Below are 23,586 nucleotides of genomic sequence, written 5' to 3' on the forward strand. Positions count from 1 at the left end.
TACTTATAAACATTACCCCTATGTGAATGTATGCATGTATACATTTAAATGTGATGCATGTAGTGAAGTATTTTTCATTTTCATAACGGTACCATAATAGATTAGAAAGCCATTTGGAAATATCGATGCGGTTGGGATCGATTGCTCTAGCCTTGAAAACATTCTTCGCTCTGCTGGTTTGGTCTGGGCAGCGGGATTGTTGTCGTGCTGCTCCTGTGAAACCAAATGAACCACGGGGTATGTTAGCTTGTGTTTTGAATCGTTATTCTTGTTATGCTAACGTTTGTAATATCAGAGCTTCCGTTTTGTCTTACATTCTTCCTGGTCGAACCGCATAACAAATCACATGTGTTACTTTATACGTGAGCCACAGCGTTTAAAGTTAATTGCACGATCAACCCTGTCCATGCCGATCAGATCTCCTTATAGTATGCGACAAGGTAAATCCCACACAAAGTTTTCCTCGACAACTATTCTTCCGCAGTCATGACCGAGAGTAACCCCAAAGACTCACGCAAGCCAAGGCTGTCATTGTCCAAGAATAAGAAGAGAGGCAGTGTCAAAGCTGGGATTTCTGCCAGTGCAGCTACCACAACCCCCATCACCTCGTTTTTCAGCAGCCATAATCCTCCTCCTCCTCCTCCTCGGCTGGCCTGCCCCCTGTGCGCCCAGTTTGTACCACGATTCAAGATCAATGAACACATTGATTTACAATGTCCGAACTTTGAGAGAGGAGACAGCAGTGCAGCCTCAGCAAGCAATAGTGTTGTGCCAAGCACTCAATTGTCAACCAGAAGAAGGAATCCCCCAAAGTCCCCAGAGGTGGGTCCAAACAAGGAAGAAGTGGTGAAAGGGACCAATACCAGTCCTTATTTTAAAAAGAATAAGTGTCAGCAGCCACCTCGGGAGTTGAGCAGTAAACCAGTGGTCAGGACGCTTGACCTGGGAAGTCTTGCCACCAAGTTGTCAAAGAAATGTCAAACGGTGCCCGAGAAGTCAAAGACACAGGACAGAAATGAACCTCCTGACGAGGAGACGTGTTCTTCCGAGACTCTCAGTAGCTCACTAAAAGAGAATCAGAGTTTAGAAAACAAAAGTGATCGTGTGACCGTCATTGACCTGACAGCTTTCAGCTCAGAGACTCCTACAGCAGTGGGTAATCTATCGTGTCCAGAGAAAGGACTTCATCCTGATCACAAAGACTCGAAATCAGTCAAAAAACTGGTTACTCTTAAGCCGCACTCCTCTACCTCGAAACTCGCAAAGAGAAAAACCTCCACTGGACAAGCGTCTTTCTCTACAAAGAAAGCAAAATATGACGGGAGCAGCAGAGAGGCAGAGAAAGCTCACTCTGGTGTAAGAGAAGAAGAGGCCATTAATACAGATCCACCTGTGACGACTGCTGCTCGTGTCCCCCCTCTAAGTTCAGACCAGGCACATCAGGAAAGTGCTGCAGTGATCAGAAGCGATTCACTGGCAGAGTCTGGTGCTGTGAACACTGATAACAGTGATCAGGCTGTCGAGGCCTCTCATCCCTCACGGCTTCCTTACTACCTGCGTAACTTCTGCACCGTGCTCGAGGCGGTCCTGGACAATGAGGACGACAGGGCGCTATTTGACGAGCGTGATTTGTCATTCGTGCATGGATTTGATAAACTATCAGGTACGTTATAATTATATCTGATCTAGATCTAAGTCGGGCCTCGTCGCTCACATGTGTTTCTCCTCTCAAAGTCACGGGCCAGAAGCTGTACGTGAGGCTCTTTCAGAGGAAGCTGAAGTGGCTACAGGTCAATAAACTGGATTATGAAGAGATATGCAGTGATCTGGGACCTGTCACCCAAGAGCTGGTTCAATCTGGTTTTCTACAGTCAGGTAAGGTAATCTTAATAGCATATTTTGGAACAGGGTTAGTCAAATCTCTTTGATGATTCACTTTCTTTCTTTAAGTTATAAGAGCCTTCTCAATGTCAGAATTTAAACTTTGATGAGATTTATTAGAAACCAAACAATGTTTTATTTTTTGATACCTCTGCAACAAAATGCAAGTCCTGGTTACTCAGTATTTGATAATCTCTTGTTTTTAATCCCTACAAATTGCAGAGACAACTTCCACACACAGTCTTAATTGCACAAATATGTTTTCAACATCTCTTTCTTTGGCCTGTGGCAGCGCTTTGGTTCATATATGTGTGATGAGCTGAAGTGTTTTGACAAGTATCCAAGTATCAAATATTTTTGACAGCCTAAGTCATGACCGTGTACTTCGTGAGTTTTGAGAATTAAAGCTCAGACAATTCATAAATTATTATTGAACTAACAGTTTGCTCTTCTTTCTCGTAGGTAGTGAGAGTGGGGAAAAGAAAAGGTGCTATCTGAAAAATATTACTCAGTGTAGACCGGGATAGGCTACACAAAATCCTTCAATGCTTTTGAAGGATTTTGCAATTAAATGGACTTAAATTTGAATATATCAAAAAAAACAACTCATATTTTCTCTCCTGGTGACCTCTTGAGTCTCTGTGTTGACTGAGCTCTCCTCGTAACTTTTTGCTCCTATTTTTATTGTAACAATAATAAAATTATTTTTCCATGTATTTCTGTTTACAGCTTGTTTGAGTTTTTTTTTTTGTCAAGTGTGAGGGTTTTTGTGAAATTACTCTGCTGTAATAGTCCGCTTCAACACATCATCCACTCTGAAATGTAGTTTTCTGGTTTTCTTTACTGTGCTGCCTGTGTAAATCAAAGAGAGCGACCTGCAGGACTTGGGGGAGGCTCTCGATCTCCTTCCTGCTCCTGAACTCAAATCCCTGGCTAAGACTTTTCACCTGGGCAACCCTGGCACCCAGAAACAGCAGGTAGTGGACGGACTTCTACGTCTCAGCAGGCAAAAGTCCCTCTTCTCTCTGACCCCTGTGCAGAACAGTATTAGTGCTGTCATGCTGAAAAGGTGAGCTGATAAAATATGTTGTGTTCTTTCACGGTCGTAGCTTTGCAGTATAGATCTCAACCCTGTTCTTTTTACCCGGGAAGGGCGAGGCAGCTAGCAGGTCCTTGTGTGCGTCTGTGTCGGGGTCCTCGGGCTGTCTTCTCTCGCATCCTCCTGCTTTTCTCTCTGACTGACACCATGGACGAAGAAGAGATGGCGGCTGGTGGGCAGAGCCAGCTCTTCACCATCCTGCTGGTTAATTCAGGACGTCTGGCTTTCCCGGAGTATAAAGTGCAACGTCAAGCCAAGGTGTTTCTGGACAGAGACGATCTGATCAGGTGAGGCTCACACACAAGACTTCACTCAGGTCTGTTGTATTTTACCTACACGGGGCAGCCAGCAGTAAACTCTCTTGCTGCCGTGCGTCACACTAGATATGAAGCTGCTATGCGAGCCCTGCTTGAGATCGTCTCAGCTATGCAGGGAGGTCAGTGGGAAGAGGCCATGGAGCTTTATTCGGCTGCCAAACGTCAGTGGGAGGAGCTGCGGGAGAACCATGACCTCAGGTGACATAGTTTTATTCATTTGCTTCTTTGTTAAACAGAGATCAATAGTTCCTGGATTTGATGTAATATTGACATTATTGTGTTGGATAGTCACGCGGAGAAGCTGCCTGTGTTCCTGCGCAGCTTCACAACAGGATGGGCTTACACTCGTATCTTATCGAGAGGGGTGGAGATCCTGCAGAGGCTACGTCGCTATGAGGTGTTTTGACCTAATCCGCTCATTCTTTAAGTATTTATAAATATTGAAAGGAAAAAAAAAAGACTGACTATGTTGTGGGTGTTTTTCTTATGAAGGAAGCGGTGGAGGAGTTGCGGTCCTTACTGATGCAGTCCGTTTACTGTCCTGATAGTCGAGGACGATGGTGGGACAGACTGGCACTAAACCTTCACCAGCACCTGAAACAACCTGAGCAAGTGAGCAGCGACATGCGCGATGTGGTTCAAGCACATCTGTTAATGTCCGTGTGCGACTTTGTGCTCCATAAAAGCAGGGGTGTTTTTTTTTTCTTTTCACGAAAGTCGTCCGTCCTATCACTTCTAGGCTATCTGTGCTATGAGAGATGGCCTGTCGGACCCCCTGGTGCGAACTGGACATAAACTCTCTCTTCATCAGAGAGCTGTCAGGATGAAAGAGTCTGCTAGCTTTAAGAAACATCGCCTGCGACTAAAAGAGCTGCCCACTGTTCATGTCCAAGATGTCAAACATGTGAGTGCAGTACATTATGTCTAAACTGTGTGAGTAGGAAAAAAACAAGATGTTTAGTTTAAAAGTTTGTTTTTGTTTTCTGCAGGTTTCTATCCGGGGACAGCTGTTTCCTCATGAGGGAGGAATGGGGAAATCCAAGTTTCTTATACCAGTGAGTGGAGAAGGCGAGGACAGGGCTGATGCCACTGTTATATGCTCTGTGGAAGAACTGTGTCTAGCACATTACTGTCAACAAGGCTTTGATCAAGGTAATCAGATTTCTATAAGTATAGAATATTTGAATGTCCTTTTATTACTTTGATATGTTTTTTTTTTTTAAATTGCAAATTGAATAGGTATCCATGGAGAGGGCTCAACTTTCTCAACGTTGTTTGCTCTTCTAATGTGGGACGTCATTTTTATGGATGGTATTCCTGATGTTTTCAAAAACCCATACCAGGTAAAGTAAGCTTAACCTCACCTTTTACATATGGTATGTATGGACTAGATGTGCAGTTCTACCATGTTGAAGTATCATCTTCCTTTCTTCCCACAGACATGTCCTCTGGATCTTTACACTGACTGTTTTTATGAGAACAGAAAAGAAGCGATTGATTCTCGTGTGCAGTTAATTAGCGAGGCATCTTCTGAGACTCTGAATGACATCTTGGAGGATGTCTGGACCTCCCAGGAGGGTAAAGTGTGCTCTTTGGTCAACTGGGAGCGTTTCTCGTCCCTTCAACAGGCCCAGGTATTTTCTGTCCCTCTTAGATATGCAATCACTGTTGTGTGATATCTGTAACCTAAACTATAAAGCCAGGATCTTCTTTTCATGCTTTAAAACTCTTATAACGGGTGCTAACATAACCACTTCGACTCTCTGATTTGCAGTCCCTCGTTTCATGCCTGGGTGGAGCCTTCTTAGGTGGGGTAATAGCACGAATGTCAAAAGACTACAGACACTGTCGTGGAGGTTTACCTGACCTAGTAGTGTGGAACACTACAAACAACACCTACAAGGTGAGATCAAATGCCTGCCTTTGTAATTAGATGATTTCTGTTTGGTGGTTCTTTTAAAAAACCGCTACATGAATAACACTGCACTGTGCATCGTGACATAAATTTTCTTTCTGTTGTAGTTGGTGGAAGTGAAGGGGCCCAGTGACCGTCTGTCCCAGAAGCAGCAGATCTGGCTGGATGAGCTGCAGAAACTCGGGGCTGACGTGGAGGTTTGTCATGTCGAGGCTACCGGAGCCCGAGGAGCTCGTCTGGAATAAACAGACACTGAAATAAAGGACTGATAAGTTGATTAAGGTGCAGTCAATACTCAAACATCTGCAGAATCTGTAAAGTCTCTGAAAACAAATCCGAAAGGCTTTTTGTTTTTGTTCTATATCTTGATTCTATTTCAAAAACACAATTTTCCCTATATAATAAACTGACTTCAGCATGACTTTAGGCCATTGCAAGGGGTATAAAACCATTGCTTTCAGCGTGTAGAGGTGCATCATGATGAAGATGAGAACTCCCAGGATGCTTACACATCATCAGAGATGATACATGACAGAAAAATGATCTAACATCCAGACCAAGCTGATGGTGTTTTCCTTTCCTGGAACACTATGTTCTCTTGATCTTAGGTTGCCAAGCAACAGAAACTCACAATCGGTTGGCTGTTTATGAATTAAATGACAACTCTACACATGTTTTGTTCTATAGGTAATTAATGTATTAGTAGCTGGTCTATAAAAATGCAATAACCTGCTACCATAACAAATGTCAGTTGGCTATTAAGAAGGAAATGATAGATTGAGATAAAGGGCGACAATATACCATAAGTGTTTTTTCCTGTTGAATGCTTGTTTGTTCAATAAAAAAATAAAAACGTTTTTTTTTTGTGAAATTGCATCTCTCAATTTTCAACATTTAAAGATGCCCTCCTCATCAATAGCAATGCTCATGTAGTCTTTATGACCAACATTAAGAACAATCCAGGGTGTCATTTTGGTGTTTGGTACTATTTTTCTGTTTGTTTGGGTTTTTTTGAGTGAGCGTTAAATTGAGGAAAAATATGTATACATGCCACAGATTGTATTGCACCCAGTATGGTTGTGGATATGATTGGGTGTGCGGTAATGTACCATAGTAATGCATGCAGGCCTTTACTGTGGATGATGCAGGGGGGGTTACCCAAGCTGTGAGGCGTCTGACGTCACGACGTTGGAGAGAGGAGGCGATGAGAGGAGGAAGGTGCAATAAACACACAGGGCGTCTGCGCCTATCTAAGTAGGACAATAAAGTGAAAACGGCATCAATGCTCTAACAATGGATTTGGCAGAAATGCTTCTTCTTAAAGTTGTTCTCTTCGTGTATTTACTAAACGACGCCCAAGGTGAGTGAGGCGTTTTTTTTCAGTGGAAAACCCTTTCAAGTTATGTTGAATTGATGAAGCAGCAGCAGAAAAAGGCTGTTAGCCTCGTAGCTAACAGGCTAAAGGATCAGCAGCGGGGCCTGCTTGTTATGAAGAGGACTGCACCCTTTTTACCGTTTTACTTCAAGCTTACAAATCACACAACGCGTAAAGGACGAATGTCATTCGCGCAGTTCGTTGAATTAATCCAATAACGTGGAGTTATTTCCATGTGTTGTCACCGTATGTATGGTCAGTGTTGGCTCGGTTTTGTTGTTATCGTGTGAATAGCGCCGACAGCCATTGTTGTGAGAGGACGGGGGGAAGACCGACCGGGTTAACGGACCGTTAGCTTTGTGCTAACTAACTGCTTTAGCAGCTAACGTAACGGTTTTCATCAACAGTCAAAAAAAAGTTAGCCAACCTTAATTGTTACCGACGAAATGTCTGTTTTTGTTCTTTTGAATGACACAAGTTTTCGGGTTTCCTTAAATATTATTTTTTAGGTTTCTCTGATGTGTCTGTTGTCCTCGCTGTTTTGTAGTTTAACCTGCAGCAATAAGAAATTACTCTTTAAAAGATGTAAGAAGTATTAGTTTTATTATTAAGGGGTCCCCTCATTTAAATCCTGTAATAAATTGGGTATGCATGAGGCATATCATATTTTAACATACAGTATAAAAGTCCAATCGACTTGTTAACAATTAACATTTAGTGTTGATTGTAGTGCTACTTTACAGCCTCATTTTCATTATCTATACTGTGTTAAATATTGTATTTGCTGTAGGCTTTTTTTTCACCTCACCTCACTGAAATATTTAATCTTAGCATTTCAATATTTCATAATATACATGAACAGGAAATAAGTGAAGCCTGGTCTACTTAACCATCTCTGTTACATACTTGGACTAAGTCTTATAGTTTAGGGCTCACTAGTCAACCGTAATTATGTGTCAGACAGAACTAATGACTGTATTTACTGAGAGTACTCTCTTATGGTTGGCATGCTATGTGCGTACAGATGTGATTTTTCAGATTAGCCTGTATGCCCAGTATACGACGTAAACACCAAAAACAAATCCACTTACAGGAGGGCCTAATTATATTTAAAAATGACTGTTTTCCATCATTCTTTTGAGGGCAAAGAAGTTAGAGAAATGAGTGGAGGTGCTTGAGAATGATTTTTATTTTTTTCCCCAGAGCCCACCGCCTACTCTTCTGGTGTCTAAATAACAACACTGTGACGTTCAGGGCTGTGTTTGAGCTCCAAAATCTGCCTTTATATGACTCAAATGCAGAATGTTTAAAATGCAGACTACTGTTATAATATCAGTTTTTATTAGTCCTGCCTTTTAGACATCTGCGCTGATCTGATTTTTGTGTGCCTGAATAAAAATGTTTTATACATGCCAAGTTATCAACCTTAAAAATGTTGCTGTGACTCTGTATTGTCACCCAAAGGAGACAGAACAAGGTATCAAATGCTTCAGCTTGACTGCCATACTAAGAAAAATGGATATGACAGTCAAGCCTTTACATTTCACAAGTTGTTTTTAATTTACTGAAATTCCTAGGATTCAATTTTGATTTTAATTTGTTTATTTTTATGTTACAGTATAATGTTAATTTATCAAATTCAGAACAATAAGGAATAAGCCTATATATACATACAGCCTTGAATGAATGGCTGTATTTCTATGGGTATGTGTCAGGTAACTTATTTTGTTTGTATGACAGTGTCGTTTTATGGTAGTTGGACTTCTGGCTCCTAACAGGAGTTTCTCTTTTCTTTTCACACAGGACACTATAGAAATCCCCTGAACAAGTACATTCGTCACTATGAAGGCCTGTCCTACGACACAGAGCTTGTGCACAGCAAGCATCAGAGGGCCAAGAGGGCGCTCTCCCATGAAGACAAGTTTCTTCATTTAGATTTTCATGCCCATGGAAGGTTTGTCAGTTTTCTTCACAAAATAACCTGAGGGGAAACTTTGTGTGGGTCTCAGTCTGTTTTTGTCTCTTCTTATCTATGTCTTTATTGACCTGTCTGCTTATGCATTTCAAAGCTCATCACATGATATGCCGACATTGGTTACAAATGCAGTGGCTGTTGCTCAGCGATGCAGTTTTGATTGGAAGTTGTTTTTTTGGGTCCTTTTTATATATATATATATATATATATATATATAAATGATAAGTCCTTTTAAAAATGTGTTGCCGAAAAAAACTGCTGCGACTATTCTCGGCCATTATCATAAAGAATCATATTGATTCAAGGACGGTAAGAAAGAAACGTGTCCCAGTCTGTGAATTCTCATTTGCGTTTGTTGTGCGGAAGCACAGCAGGAGCTCCACATACACACAGTCAGACATGCACAAACACGCACTATTACTCATCCTCGCTGTGTCTGTGGAGCCAACCTTGCACCTGCATCACCTCCGCTTCTACCATCAAAGCGATGTGACATTTAAGGGGTCAACTCTATACTGGAGAATATGACTTTCAGGCCAGGGCAGCTCTGCGTCGCCTCAGTGTAATGTTTAAATGCTGCACGCAGCCTCTGTGATAGGGATACTTTATTTATCTGTATAGCACTTTTGATCAGTTCTGCAGCCTTCATTGCAGCCCATTGGTGGGTTTATTCAGATTTCCCGCCACAATCTGAAAACAGGTCAGGTGACATAGATGTTGTGTTTGAGTGTAAGTGGTTTGTTGCCTTGTGATGGATCAGGTGTTCGTGTACATTTGATACCTGGGTGGCTCCCTCCTCCAGGTAAAGAAGATGGATGAATTCAATTTCCTTCAATGGTTCCTCATCCAGCTATGTGAAGTGGTAGTGTTGTTTGAGTGGAAATCCCTACACTCTCCATGACAAAGTCAAGACCATCTGGCTTGGAGCTTGGCATAGGCTGTTTATCGTCCTGCCTGTAGCAGGGCCTGCTGTTCCCAAACACTGATGTTGCTTAAAAGGGAAGAGAGTGATAAGAGCTGAGCAAACAAACACGCGCAACTAAGATGTCTATTCTTTTGAAAGCCGGAATGTGTCAGCTGCTCTTCCTCTGAACTCATTTTCAAAGCTGGGGACACAGCACAAGTTCTTACATTTCATTTGCGGCTCCGCGTCCACCTCCCGCTTGCTGGTTTTGTGTAAAAGCATGTTCCCAGATAGACATTCAATGTACACATTCCTGTTTTTCCACCAGATGTCAAAAATGGAAACCACACCTGTACACATCTCGGCAGGATTTGCTTTCCATCACGTCAAGTTTTTCCATATTTATCCAATAACGGTTTGTTTTCTTGCTATTAATGAAACTGCTGTGTCTGACCTCCAGTGAAGTAGCATAGACACATCACAGCAAAAGTAGCGTCTTGGTGTGACATGAAACCCAAGGTTTTACTCTTAACCTCTTTGTTTCCCTGCCATGCGTTAGCAAAACACCAAACACTACTGTTCCAAGATGTTCCAATTTTTCCTCCCTCTCTTGCTACGTAAAGACTGCATTTCTTCATGTGAAACAGGAACGGCTAAGATTTTATCCTCTCCTCCGCACACTGCCCTTTCTTTCGCTTTCCCCTTTCATTTGCACTCTCCTTTTTTAAAAAAATGCTGCGAGCATACTGCTTACCTGAAGTGAAGTAAATTCATTTCCATACCCAAAACCATAGGAGCACACTCCATGACTTGAATAATATCTGCAGACAGTTCAGGGACATCAGGACGAACAAACCTCTGTGTCCCACATTAGAACAAGAATGCAACCAATATGGAGTTGTTAGACTGATGCTAATATGAACTTTAGATGTATTCTTTCTGCTGAACATGTTCGGATATATCTGTGTTGACCAATGGAGCCCCGGTACGATCAGTAAACAGATAATCTGTTAGGCTCTGTTTGGGATTCATCTCTTTCATGTCTCTTTCCCTTATTGCTCATGGCTTCATCTCTTTGATTTCAGGCATTTTAATTTACGAATGAAGAGGGATACCAAGTTGTTTGCCCAAGATTTAAAAGTGGAGATTTCCGGACAAGAGGTGCCGTATGATACCTCACATATCTACTCCGGAGAAATCTATGGTACGCTTGTCTTTCTCATTTTGATATTGTTTTTTTTTTTTTTTGTCCAGATATTTTTCAGGGATAAAAATGAATACCTGATCATGTTTGAATATTCTGACACTTCTGCGATTTGGATTCGCAGGTGAGAAAGGTACCCTTACTCATGGTACCATTGTGGATGGTAAGTTCGAGGGCTTCATTCAAAGCTACCACGGCAATTACTACGTGGAGCCTGCGGAGAGGTACCTGGAGGGCAAAGATGTGCCCTTCCACTCAGTCATCTACCATGAAGATGATATACGTGAGTCTACGACAACTTCTGCTACAACACAAACACTCTGACGAGCAAATTTCCTCTAATCACAGAGTATATGTAATTGGATGCGCGTGTATGTAAATGTGTGATGGAGAACGTGCAAGGAAAGGGCAGCCGAGCTGACGGAGGCAGGTTGGTGTGATCACCCTCCAGGGAGCAGCGATACCCGCCGTGCTCATTAGCTGAGTTACACGATCTTTCTCCAGGGCTGCTGGCTTATTGTAGCAGATTTGATAATGTTACTGATAGTCAGCACGGAGCTTTCTTCACCACTCAGGCATCCCCTCGTTTGAAATCATCAGTGTACATATTGTAAAAGCTAATTAAGCACAAATCTGAAAGGAATTGCTAATTAAAACAACAGGAAAGCAACAGCTCACATTGCAAAGCTAGGCTCAAGTGTTCTGTAAGTACATCCTTGAGCTGGTGGTGAATAGCTCCAGAAATAGAGTGACTCAGGGGGTAAGCAGCTATCATTGTCTTCCATAATCCTGACAGCGTTGTGTCTGACTTTCTTCGCTCAGACTATCCGCACAAGTACGGCCCAGAGGGAGGCTGTGCTGATAGCACAGTGTTTGAAAAGATGAAGAGGTACCAAGCCTCAGCTGTGGACCAGCTGCACAAGGTAAACTCATCCGCACGCCACACAAAACCCTTCAGTGTCTTTTAGAGAGGGGCTGGGTTTAAGTCAGGGTCAGAGGTCGACATGGAACAAGTTATTAAGTGTCTACACAATAAATACGATTTTGGAAATGTGTTCTTCCTTGCTAATAGTTTTGTACTTCACTTCATACACTTAAATATAAACAAGCACCCTGGATGTAGTGAATCCTGATTTTCCCATTGAAATGTAAAGAGTACATCAACATCATGCCGTGCAGTCCTCTGGATGAAGTTTCTAATTGTTCCTAAAGGATGCTCGGTGTTGTTTTGTTTTCTCTTCCTTTTTTTCCACAAAGCAGACTAAGGAAGTAAGGGATAGTTTAATATGGAACATTTTACTCTCCTTATAAACACACAGAGTCATTTCTTAGCTGTCAAATAACAAATCAAGCACGTTGGAACATGTGACGGCTGAACACCTTAAACGTGCTCGTATGTTAATCTGAGGACGGCACCTCTTGTGAAATCAGATCGGTTTGACTGCAAGCATGAAAGAAATAGAGCTTCTGTGGGAAATGCGTCACAAAAGCTAATTTCTTCAGAATAATTTGGAAATATTACATCAACGCAGTCTTGTTTGTGAATGAAGAATAGCCCCCCCGCCCTTTAAACGACAGCTGTGTCTCACTGATGACTACACCCAACAGTGATGTCTGCGGAAAGTTCTGAGGTTGATGACATGAAGGATAAAAAAGAAAGGAGCTTTAGGGTTACCTTTTTAAACACAAGACTCATAAACTACACGAGCAGTAATGTAACATGTAATACATGTTTATGACATGAGCAGGATTGTTCTTAAACAACACATTTAATGTGCTTTTACTTCAATGATTTCTCCTCTCCCCCTCCGTCATGTTGGTGGTAAACATAAAGCACATGTTTTTCAGTATGATGGAACATACTGAGGCTGAAAATGCCTAAAAATACCAAACATGATTTATTCAGCCACTGTTTGGTTAAAAATGCTACATATATGTTTTATTTAACCTTCTACTTCCTCGTCTTCGCTCACAGCAGGAGCTCCACACTGAGACTGCCTTTAATGAACCCGTGCTGCTGAGGAAGAAGAGGATGGCCCAGGCTGAGAAAAACACCTGCCAGCTTTTTATTCAGACAGACCACCTCTTCTTCAAGTACTACAAGACCAGAGAGGCTGTCATCGCTCAGGTAACACGCAGTCAGCTACTTACCTGACACATCCCACGGTGCTGCTTCAGGGATTAGACTTACACAGCCAGTAGGATTTGTGCCTGGTGTTGGTGGGAAGGTATATTTTTAACCAGCAGTACACCGAAGAGTGTAAAGGCGAGTTGGTAGTGGAATAATTGCCTTTATTCAGCGAGAGTGTCACAACACTTTCAACAGAGGAACAAAGAACTGTGAAAGTGAGGAGCTGTGTTTGTATCAAACGGTGTAATTGCTGTTCTTACTCTGAGCGCAGTGCATGATGGGTGATAGTGTTAGTGGATACAGTTGGTACAGCACTGCCTTATTATAAGATACTTTGAGTCTACTATTTGGAGAATAGTCATTCTCTCTCAACATTTAACAGCACTATGAAATGGTAAACGCACTACATAGTGGGTTAAAAAGTTAGTATTGAGTGAATTTGGACAAAAACTATTTTGAGGTTCAAGAACTGCTGGCATGCACTTCTTTTCACCAAGGCTTTAACTGTAAAATGGATAACAATACTACATCAGATTCTTCTCTAAAGGTTGAACTCTTCCTGTTATTACTGCTTCTAAGCTGTAATATAACAAGAAGTCATTCTGGATGCCTCTGTCCATGTGTACTTGTCGTAGAAAGCTTTTTAAATTCTTCCTCGAGACTCTGGGAATAAAGCTCCTTTTTTTTCTCTCTCACCTCAGATCTCCAGTCATGTCAAGGCGATTGATGCCATCTATCAGGGCACAGACTTCATGGGTATTCGCAACATCAGCTTCATGGTGAAAAGGATCCGAGTGAGTCTTCTGTTGATAGTTTTTTTTTTTTTTTTGTTCTTTTGAATTTTTCCACGTTTTTCCTCTGAGCTCATCCTCGTCCTCTCGTGCAGATTAACACCACCAGTGATGAGCGGGACAGATCCAACCCGTTCCGCTTTGCCAACATCGGGGTGGAGAAGTTCCTGGAGCTGAATTCAGAGCAGAACCATGACGACTACTGCTTGGCTTATGTTTTCACCGACAGAGACTTTGACGACGGGGTGTTGGGTCTGGCCTGGGTCGGCGCCCCTTCAGGTACTAAAGGCACTCGGTGTATGTGTTAGCTGCAAATCTCAGTCCTCTTGAGGCTCACATTTTAAAAGCATGCTTGAATATGTCATAGTCTTTGTACTGTGTTGTAGGTCTTTTGTTTGTTCTGTGATTAGGCATCAGACGCATCGCTGCTTCACACTGTATCATATAGCTACTTACATCCTATGCTACTTAGTAAGTGGAGAGTGTTATGTGGCGTTGTACTCATTTATTTAGAATAGACAGACACACTCTTACTGTTTAAATCAATAATATGTTGCTTGTGCTGCATTCTTTAAACACACTGGACGGATGTTTGTCTCATGTCAGTGATGAAACTTCAGAACATGTTAAAACACATTTGGCCTTCTTATGTTTTAAAGTCAGGCATTCTGTCAAACGGATGAAAACATGCTTTGGAATAAATCAAAGTCCCGGCTTTTTAAGAAGTAAAATCCTTCATGTTACAAAGCTTTGATTTAAAATGACGGTTTGCTCCAACGTCTACAATTTTTCATTTGCAGGGAGCTCCGGAGGCATCTGTGAAAAAAGCAAGCTGTACTCAGACGGAAAGAAGAAATCTCTCAACACTGGCATAATCACTGTACAGAACTACGCCTCCCACGTACCTCCTAAGGTCTCCCATATCACTTTTGCGCATGAAGTTGGACACAACTTTGGCTCCCCGGTGAGTTCCTCAGACGGGCCACATTTCATGCATGGCAAGGAGCAATTTATTAGTGTCTTCAACTCTGTCCGTTCTTCCTTTAATCCGGGGTTTTTCTTCCCCTGTCTCGCTCTCAGCATGATTCCGGATCTGAATGCACCCCCGGAGAAGCTAAAAGCCAAGACAAGAAAGAAAAGGGCAATTACATCATGTATGCAAGGGCTACGTCTGGAGACAAGCTCAACAACAATAAGTTTTCCAGTTGTAGCGTGCGCAACATCAGCCAGGTGCTGGAGAAAAAGAGGAGCAACTGTTTTGTCGGTATGTTGTGCTTATTTGGTCACATTGTAAATGCAGCTCTCGGTTTTATTCTTTGTTTCTTTTTCAAATCAGCTACACGTATTTCAGCTTTAGCTTTTCTCTGTACTGATGATAGGAGGGGCAGATTTCCACCACATTTCCTTATTTAATTAACCGTGGCAGCTACAGATGATCCAACAAACTGACTTTTCAACTTTTGAACCGTAATGTCTGCACTACTCCAGATTTCTTTTTAACGAGACTCTTTGGCATGTTGTAGAATCCACACTCAATACAAGTGTTTAAATGAGTCGCATCACACAACAATTCTGATGAACTGTGTTTGTCATGGCAACAAAAACTCTGTTTTCGCACCACCTTTTTTCTCTCTAAGTTTTATGGGTAAATGTCTCAAATGATTATTCTTTAAGTATTAGTGTCAGCTTGATACCTTGTTTTGTTTTTTTAATAACTAAACCACTGAAAGAGTTGTAATAGGTTCTCACACTCTCACATGAGAACTGAGACATTAGCAGGAAAACTGTCTTATTACATAACTAAAGTAAGACATGATTTCTGAGCCAGACTCCTTTTTCAAACAGAGTCTGGCCAGCCCATCTGTGGTAACGGCCTGGTGGAGCCAGGAGAGGAGTGTGACTGTGGCTACAGTGATCAGTGCAGAGACCAGTGCTGCTATGACGCCAACCAGGGCGACAACAAGTGCAAGTTAAAACCCAACAAAGTCTGCAGGTAAATGGATGTGTTCCTTTTTTAAGCCTGATTATTTATAGGAATCTCAACAAGAGTAACTGAGACCACTCTTACCTGAATACTTCTCTCACATTTCTCTCCCATCAGTCCCAGCCAGGGTCCGTGTTGCACTGCCGAGTGCAGCTATAAGGGCCGTAACGAGAAGTGCAGGGAGGATTCCGAGTGTGCTCACCAGGGCATGTGTAACGGAGTGAGCGCTCAATGCCCCACGTCTGAGCCCAAGGCCAACTTCACCGCCTGCCACGGAGAAACTCAAGTCTGCCTCAACGGCGTAAGTGTCTTCACACCTGGAGGGACTGGTTGTTATAGCAACTTTGTATTCATGGCACTCGGTGTCTGATCTGGCCTGTCCTCGTGCTCCTCCCCCGCAGGGATGCTCTGGCTCCATCTGTGAGAAGTACGGACTCGAGGCGTGTACCTGTGCCAGCCAAGATGGCAAAGATGAGACTGAGCTGTGCCACGTTTGCTGCATGGAGAAGAGTGAGTCATTTCTTTGTTCCCCACCTTGATGATTCATTTCTTTAAAGAAGATATACCTTGAATCCCGCTTTGTCATTTTAAGATGCATCTACTGTCTGTGATTTTTTTTAATTTTGTCTCCACAGTGAATCCCAACACATGCAGCAGCACCGGATCAGAGCGTCTGGCTCGTTTCTTCAATAAGAAAGTGACTACGCTGCCAGCTGGCTCGCCCTGCAATGACTTCAAGGGCTACTGTGACGTGTTCATGAAGTGCCGTTTAGTGGATGCAGATGGACCACTGGCCAGGCTGAAGAAGGCCATCTTTAACCCCGAGCTCTATGAGAACATTGCAGAGTGGATTGTGGTATGACTTCTCTTCCTCAAATGAAAACAAATAATAAATACTGTTTGCAGTTTATGTAGAGATTGTGCCTGATTTTGAGTTTCATTCTTTCTTTTCCAGGCTCATTGGTGGGCAGTGTTGTTGATGGGTATTGCTCTTATCATGCTCATGGCCGGCTTCATTAAGATCTGTAGTGTGCACACTCCGAGCAGCAACCCCAAACTTCCACCTCCCAAACCACTTCCAGGTGAGTCCTGAGATTCGCAAAGAAACGTGTTCACACCACAGAAATGAACCTAATGCATATTTATTCATAAACCAGGGCAAACTGCGTGTTTGAAGGCTTTTGTGAAAGTCAAATGTCCTCCATGGGTAAAGTCACATGCACAATAAAAAAAACCACACAAAACAAACATCCAACTTAAAGATGTTTCCAAATGTTAGGCAGAGTTTTGCCTTTCATCAAATGTTGCATCAGCAGTGGCCGGTGTTTTGACATCATTTATGGTGTAATTCTTTGAAAATGAATAGTCTTCACTGTAACTTAGCTTAGAAGCTTGAATGCTATAAATGGACAGACCTTTGGATCTGAAGAGTTTAGTAACAACTTCCTTCTTGCAAAATTAGCCAAAGTTGCAAAACATTGGGGGATTTTGGGGCGGGCCCAGACAAGAGCACACAGTTAGTAACAATCAGTTTGTTTTTGATAGAAAGTTCCTCTGCAGTGGAATTGTTCACATGTACGTTTATTAATTGATGTATGTCATGTTCTCATAAGCTTGTGAATAGTTTTCTAACTAGCATAGAAAGCGCCTGCTTAAGGGCATGTGAATGCAGGGCCGTGTGCACATTAAACACACACACACACACACACACACACACACACAAATATCAGACTGGATTGAAAAGACAAGCTGAGAGAGCCCAAATTAAATTCCAAGACGCTAACTTAAAAACAATGAAGTCGTTCTCAAGTGGATGTAGTGCTGCTCCAAATTTAACTCAATCAGACGTTTCTGAAAAAGAACAAAACAAATGTCTACCCAAGAACGAGGTTTTGACTGTAGAGGCCAAAGCCCTTTCTCCTGGGTTTTTTTCTACATTTTCCAAACTTTCACAAAGATGATGCAAGTTGATGTCATGTGTCCGTCTGAAAACGCGTTTTCACATTTTTCTGTTTACGTTTTCGTGCCACACTTTCATCATCTGCTTTTTCATGCCTCAAATTGGATATTTTACAGTTTGACACAGGCTGCTGCACCCTTTCAGTCTGTGAGGGATGACTCCCAATAAAAATGTTTACAGATTATCAGTAGTCGTAATTCAGTTTCGACTGATCCCACCGTCTGTTATTTAACAAGCTTAATGAACTGCCTCTTCCTCCTGACAGGCACTTTGAAGAGGCGGCGAGCGCAGCAGCAGGCGAGCTCTCAGGTGCAGCATCAGTCTCAGCACCCGCACGGCCACCAGCACGGCGGCCACGGAAGGCACGGCGGCCAGCGGCAACCCCAGAGGCAGCCCCAGCAACAGGCGCAGCCCCAGAGGCACCACCGTCAGCCCCGAGAGAACTATCAGATGGGCCAGATGAGACGCTGAGACCCTGCATCCCGCCCCTCCCCCCCCAATGCCTTGGCTCCTCCTTGTGCCTACAGTGGGAAACAAAAGCGTCACTCCATCCAAAGAAAAGCCTGACATGGTTGTTAGTCATCATCATATCATCCTCCATCGACAGACAAAGCAGACATGTGAAAAACAGAAAACACTATCTAGCAACGGTTGGCTCTTTGTGGAGTGGACTCGACCATCAGCCATTTCCAAATGCAGTGTGATCTCGCATCTTTTTTTCCACCTCTTCTTTTTTCTTTTAAGGAGTGCCAAGGAGTTAAGGAATCATGTGTAGCTTTAGTACATTCTGTGCTGTGTTTTTTTTTTTTTTTTTGTTCGTTTGTTTGTTTGGGGTCAATTGCAACATCTTCTTTGAGTGACACGCCCGTGGCTGCTGGTGAATTGTTCCGTGCTATTTTTCTTTTTCTTTTCTTTTCTTTTTTTTTTCTTTCCGCCATTCTTGCCAGGAATGAGAGACACTCAGTGAGGATTTGCAGCACTTTTGTGATTTACACATGTCAAACGGCAAAAGACACAGGCTCCGGTCTCTCGTGCAGACAGTCTTCTGCATGTAAACTGTACATATTTAGTGTATCATAAGTGAAAACAAACTATTTCTTCTACTGTAAATGTGTAATTCTTCACTTTTTTTTTTTTTCTTTGATTTTTCGGTTAGTGCTCTCAGGACTATTAACACATGTATCGAAGGAATGATGGTTGTGTGATGAGTTCCTTGGTCGACTCTTTGTGGAGGATTTGACGCCATCAAGTTCTCCCTGCAGTCATCCAATCAGGTGGATCTCTGTCACTATCGTTAAGATTGCTAGATTTCGGATTTGAAGATCACCATATCCCACTTTTCAGGCCTTCTTTGTTCGAGGTCTCTTTTTTTTTTTTCTTTTTTTTTTTTTATTGTCTTTCTAACATGTGTCGCTCATGTCGTGTAACAAGCTAGATGGCAGAAGGAGTTGTGGGAACAGAAAGGGAAAGAGATCGCCTAGTTTGGTACACCTTTTTATTGTCTTTACTGATTATGTTTTTTTAAAATGAAGAATGAATAACCACTAACTGAAGCTGATGAAGATGATGAGTCTACCTGTTCTGATATGAAGACGAGGGAAAGGAGGGCTGCTGTGGCTTAGCTTAGAAGTGAGAGTCTGTCATGATACAGAATTAGTTTATGAGTGTTGAAATAAATTTAAAAATGACTCCAGTGTGTGGATGTAAAAAAAAAAAGAAATTGAAAGATTAAATCATTCTATTATTCTTCTGATAGCGAATCTAAACTTTTCAATGTGGGCATGCAGTCGCATTTATTAAATGCGACTATTAATTGACCTCGGTCTGTAATATTTGTATGTCACTCAACACTATTTGCTTTGACAGCTGTTGGTCTTAAAGCGAGTGGGAGGAGCTTCGCAGCAGTGCTCTCACACTTTTACATTCCTCTGTGTGCTCACTATTTTCACAGGAGACAAGCTGCTGCTGCTGTTTGATTGACTTTGTTTTTTAACTCACCTGCAGTGACATCCTGGTCAGACTCATCGTCCCTTTGAGAGTTCACGAGTGCAGCCGTCAGTGTGAGTTCACGTCGGCATACCAGGAAGCTTACAGTAAACTCTGCGGCTGATCTTTGTGACCAGGTTTTATAAGAATACTGGAAACGCTTCCCGTAAAGCTTCTGGAGCCACTTTCAGAGGAAAGAATGAAGGAGGGATTTAAGCTTTTATTTTAATTTTTTTATGTGGGATTATTTGACCTCAGGTGTTTTCTCCCTTCCTTCGCTGCAGCACAGCATGAGGGACGCTTCGGGAAGTGATCGTATGGTAACACTAACCGAAAGAATTTAAAAATCTGGTCACGACGTCCTAGGATTTATTTACATTTTGCTCACAAATACGATTTATGGGAGTGGGTGAAAAGTTGGACGCAGGCAGTAAAAACTTTGATGTTTTGCATTAGATATTCAGCAAATGTTTTTCATGTGTGCTCTGAATTAATTGGCATCCTGGCATTATTTTTTCTGAATGCATGCAATACTAATCACAGCTTATATCTTACAACACTGTCCCAATGGTTCTAGTCACACACGTGCTCTGGAGGGGACTTTTAAAAGTAACGTCTCACAGTCAACAGTTGATCTCACATGGCAGATGAATCAGGCAGGTCGGCGGTGTCTAAAACTTCTCATGTCTGTACAATAAGGAGCTCTTTTTAAAATGTCATCTTCTAGGCCCAATCACAAATGTTGACGCCTGGAGAATTTACATGTAAACTTGTACAGTACTTCGAAAAATTAGCATTTCATTTGAAAATGAAAAATTACATTTTGATACATCTGTTCCATTTTTTGTATTCTAATTCCAGAGTAAGTTGTTCAAAGATGTTCATATGTGACAAAGTTTCCTTTCTGCTAAGTTATTTATGTTCTTCTATGTGCTAGTTGAAATGGAGTTTGCTTCTGATACTTTTCTCCACCATCGTCGATGATAAAAACAGTTCAGGGTGATGGGGTAATGTTACATTCTCATTTTTGTCTTCGTTATCCTGTGGCATGGTTTGGATAGAAGAGCAGAAGAATAATGCCTGTAAATTTACTTTCTTTTTCATTTCGTAGTCTTGGTAAAAAAAAAAAAAAAAAGGTTTTTAGATAAACGTGCACTGAAAATGTCCAAATTGAGTTGAAATGTCGTAGGTGATGTAGGCCGAGAGAACACAAGATTAAAAAGTAATACTACTGTCTGATTTTAATGTTCACTGTGTTTTATACAGTATTGGAAATTTTTGTTCACTTTGAACATTTTTACTAAAAAAAAAAAAAAAAAAGATTTCAAATTGTATTGTGCAAAGAGATGTAATTTTTGGAGTACTTGAAATGCATTAATTAAAAGACTGGTTCAAAATAAAATAGACCCCTGTTTACTGTCTGTAATGTGTGCAGTCTTTGGTTGTCTCTGTTCCTGTACAGTAGTATCTACATAAAAGAGGGCTAGTGTGTAGGAATTACCCTCCCCTCTTCCATGTAGCTTGTATAAATTGGTTGTATAATGTCCTCTGTAGACGGTGGAGAAACATGCTCATGCCATAAGAAACATGTTTAGAGAGATGCTGAAACAGCCCCGAGAACCCCCACAAGTAAATACACAAGTGGCTGATGAAGTCAATATTCATCAGCCACTATTTACAAGCCTTGTAATGATAATGTACACCTGCCTTTTTTCGTAAAAGTAAATTAAAATGTTGGTTACAGAAAAAACAACAAAACTTGTTTTTTATAGGACTCCAAATTTAGTGCAAATTTATTTAGTGCTGTTTCCAGGAAACTAATCGTTTCTTCTGGCCAGGTAATAAGTAAATTGTGGCTGGGCGTGTCAGATGTGTGAAGATCATACATATTAGACAGATAAATGTATTAAAAGAGCTGATACAGTGCAAAGGTTCTCACATAGGGCTCACATAGGGATTGAGAGAAAGACTAGAAAACAATTGATGAATGATCCATTTATCATGGATATCACTCTCAATCTAAGTGCTATTTACTGAGGTGAGCCTTCTGTTTGAGATGTGTTTCAAACTTAGTAAAATCATGAGCTGTCATGATGAAGGCCCCTATGACTCAAACGTGTTGGCATGTTCATTTGAATCTGTAGCCCTGATGTATTCAAGGTTTTTAATGCATAACCCTCTGAGTATCCTGTGACCTCTTCAACAGCCTCTTAGTTGGATCCCCACACTGAAGAGTACCAAAGGAACTAATTATTTTCAAAAATGATCATCTGTATCTGCTTTTTGTCAAAGTAAAATCATTCTTTTAGATTCTAAGTATATATCTTCTCTGGTGAGAAGCTCTCTGACTTGCACTTAAATCACTTAAGTCTTCTTTAAAACTATAAAACTGTTCACTTAGCAATCTGTTAGTTGTGTTGCATTATTTTAATTTTGATTACTTTAAACTAAACATTGCATTATGGCATCTCGAAGAAATAGGCATTTGTTCATCTTTCTTAATCTTAATTTCTTTTGCTCTTTTTTAAAATACTGTAATCTTTTCAATCCTCCTATTTAACGGTTAGACTTTCAAACCACAAGAGTTCATCATTCAAATCTGGTTTTATCAAAATGTAGCTCGAACATGGGGTGTTTTCATAAGAAGTCTTTCCTCATCTCAAATGTTGGACATGAAAATTGCTTCCTGGATGAATAACACACCTTGCTGAGGGAGATATTTCTGTATCTGAATGCAGTAGAGGGGCGTCCACAGCAGAGGGAGCAGCTGCTGTGGGAGAACTTAACCCAACACCACCACCGCACACAGCTGCTCTCTCATTATGCCTTTACATATTGATGACCTTTTCCCTTTCTCGTCATGAGTACGTCTGATGATGTAACAACCAGAGGAAAGTGTATGTCAGATCCTGGAAGCACGCTTTAGCACATGCAATGGAATGAAGCAATCTATTGATTTTCAATATGGATCCTTGGCTGCACTCGCTGGCTGTGACATGACCGAGCACAGTCGCCCACAACAACAGTTTAGGTTCAATAATACAGGCAGAGAGTTACATTCTAATTTATATTTTCATCATCAATGCTGCAACACATTTGATCAAACTGCTCTTCTGGCTGATGTCCCTATGTGCCACCAGAGACGCCAATATCCCAAACCCTGCTCTGCATAGGGGAGAGCCAACTCTGTACAAGGAGCTGACATCACAGTTGATAAGCGAGGAGCACCTTTTGTCTCTCTGTGCAGTGACAGAGAATGATTGTGGAAGTGGCACCGGCCTGTAGACTACGCTGAGGGCTGGCTGACACAACGCAAAGAGCAGCTGACCTTGGAGACTGACAAACAAAGAATGGAAACACACTGGAAACAAAGAGTAGAAGTCCTAGTTCACTGTCGAGCAACCGATTATACCGTGTTGAATTTAAATCAAGCCAACGTGGATTTAGCTTGTGTAACGCATCCACTGCAAGAAAAGAAGTAACTATTACAATATGCTGACAGCCGGAGGGATTTCAGTGGTTTTAATCAAATCTTGTTTCTCCCTGAAGAGTGACCTCAGCTTTTGTTCCACTCTTTTCAAAACAGCATTCCTCGTACTGAATTATGTTAGTGTGTCTTTGTGATTTCACAGAAAACAAAGATAAATGTCCTCGTCGACAGGTCTCTTGTTTAGCTGGTTTCTTTGGTTGTTGATGCTTTGAAGAAACATGCACGCGGAGATGGTCCATTTTGTTAGGCTTGAATGTTCTGTCTTCCTCCCACAGATTGTGAACCTTGCTATTGATAAACTATAAAATAAACGTAAACAGGTAAATGCTGAGGTATGTTTAACCCTGCTAACTCACAGCAGGGCTCAAATTCCTCTTCCTCTGCTATACTTTTTAACTAAGACTATTTAAGTTAAAAAAAACTTTGAACAATGCAAATGGCTCTGTAACCTCAAAGCAAGCTGGTTTTTGATCCCAGCAGGAGGCTTCCTGTGTGGGGATCGACTGTGTGGACCATGCTTTGAAACCACTTTTATGTAATGAAAGAAAAAAAAAAAAACTTAAACAAGAAAGCC

General features: G+C 41.6%; 2 protein-coding genes and 1 long non-coding RNA gene across 3 annotated transcripts; 2 read left to right on the top strand and 1 right to left on the bottom strand.

Moving 5' to 3' along the window:
• The first annotated feature begins 167 nt into the window (after positions 1–167).
• fan1 (FANCD2 and FANCI associated nuclease 1) lies at positions 168–6,069 on the top strand. Its single transcript, XM_079346435.1, has 13 exons — positions 168–1,663; positions 1,735–1,875; positions 2,749–2,950; positions 3,034–3,267; positions 3,364–3,495; positions 3,586–3,694; positions 3,790–3,909; positions 4,037–4,201; positions 4,287–4,449; positions 4,537–4,640; positions 4,737–4,931; positions 5,072–5,200; positions 5,320–6,069. Exons 1-13 carry the CDS (start codon positions 487–489, stop codon positions 5,455–5,457), a joined length of 3,009 nt encoding a protein of 1,002 aa, XP_079202561.1. The 5' UTR covers positions 168–486; the 3' UTR covers positions 5,458–6,069.
• Positions 5,282–7,378, bottom strand: LOC306825603. The gene is made up of 3 exons (XR_013779298.1): positions 6,833–7,378; positions 6,322–6,462; positions 5,282–5,448 (listed from the first exon to the last, which is right to left on the bottom strand). It is a non-coding gene; the product is annotated as an uncharacterized lncRNA (long non-coding RNA).
• LOC306825602 (disintegrin and metalloproteinase domain-containing protein 10-like) lies at positions 6,388–20,943 on the top strand. The gene is made up of 16 exons (XM_079346441.1): positions 6,388–6,572; positions 8,391–8,541; positions 10,552–10,670; positions 10,795–10,953; positions 11,493–11,593; positions 12,649–12,798; positions 13,503–13,595; positions 13,688–13,871; positions 14,393–14,556; positions 14,673–14,856; positions 15,438–15,585; positions 15,694–15,877; positions 15,978–16,086; positions 16,212–16,432; positions 16,532–16,658; positions 17,802–20,943. The coding sequence occupies exons 1-16, from the start codon at positions 6,506–6,508 to the stop codon at positions 18,005–18,007; spliced, it is 2,367 nt and encodes a 788-aa protein (XP_079202567.1). The 5' UTR covers positions 6,388–6,505; the 3' UTR covers positions 18,008–20,943.
• The last annotated feature ends 2,643 nt before the right edge of the window (positions 20,944–23,586 follow it).

This window comes from Symphodus melops (assembly GCF_947650265.1).
Source record: "Symphodus melops genome assembly, chromosome: 6".
NCBI classification, from domain to species: domain Eukaryota; kingdom Metazoa; phylum Chordata; class Actinopteri; order Labriformes; family Labridae; genus Symphodus; species Symphodus melops.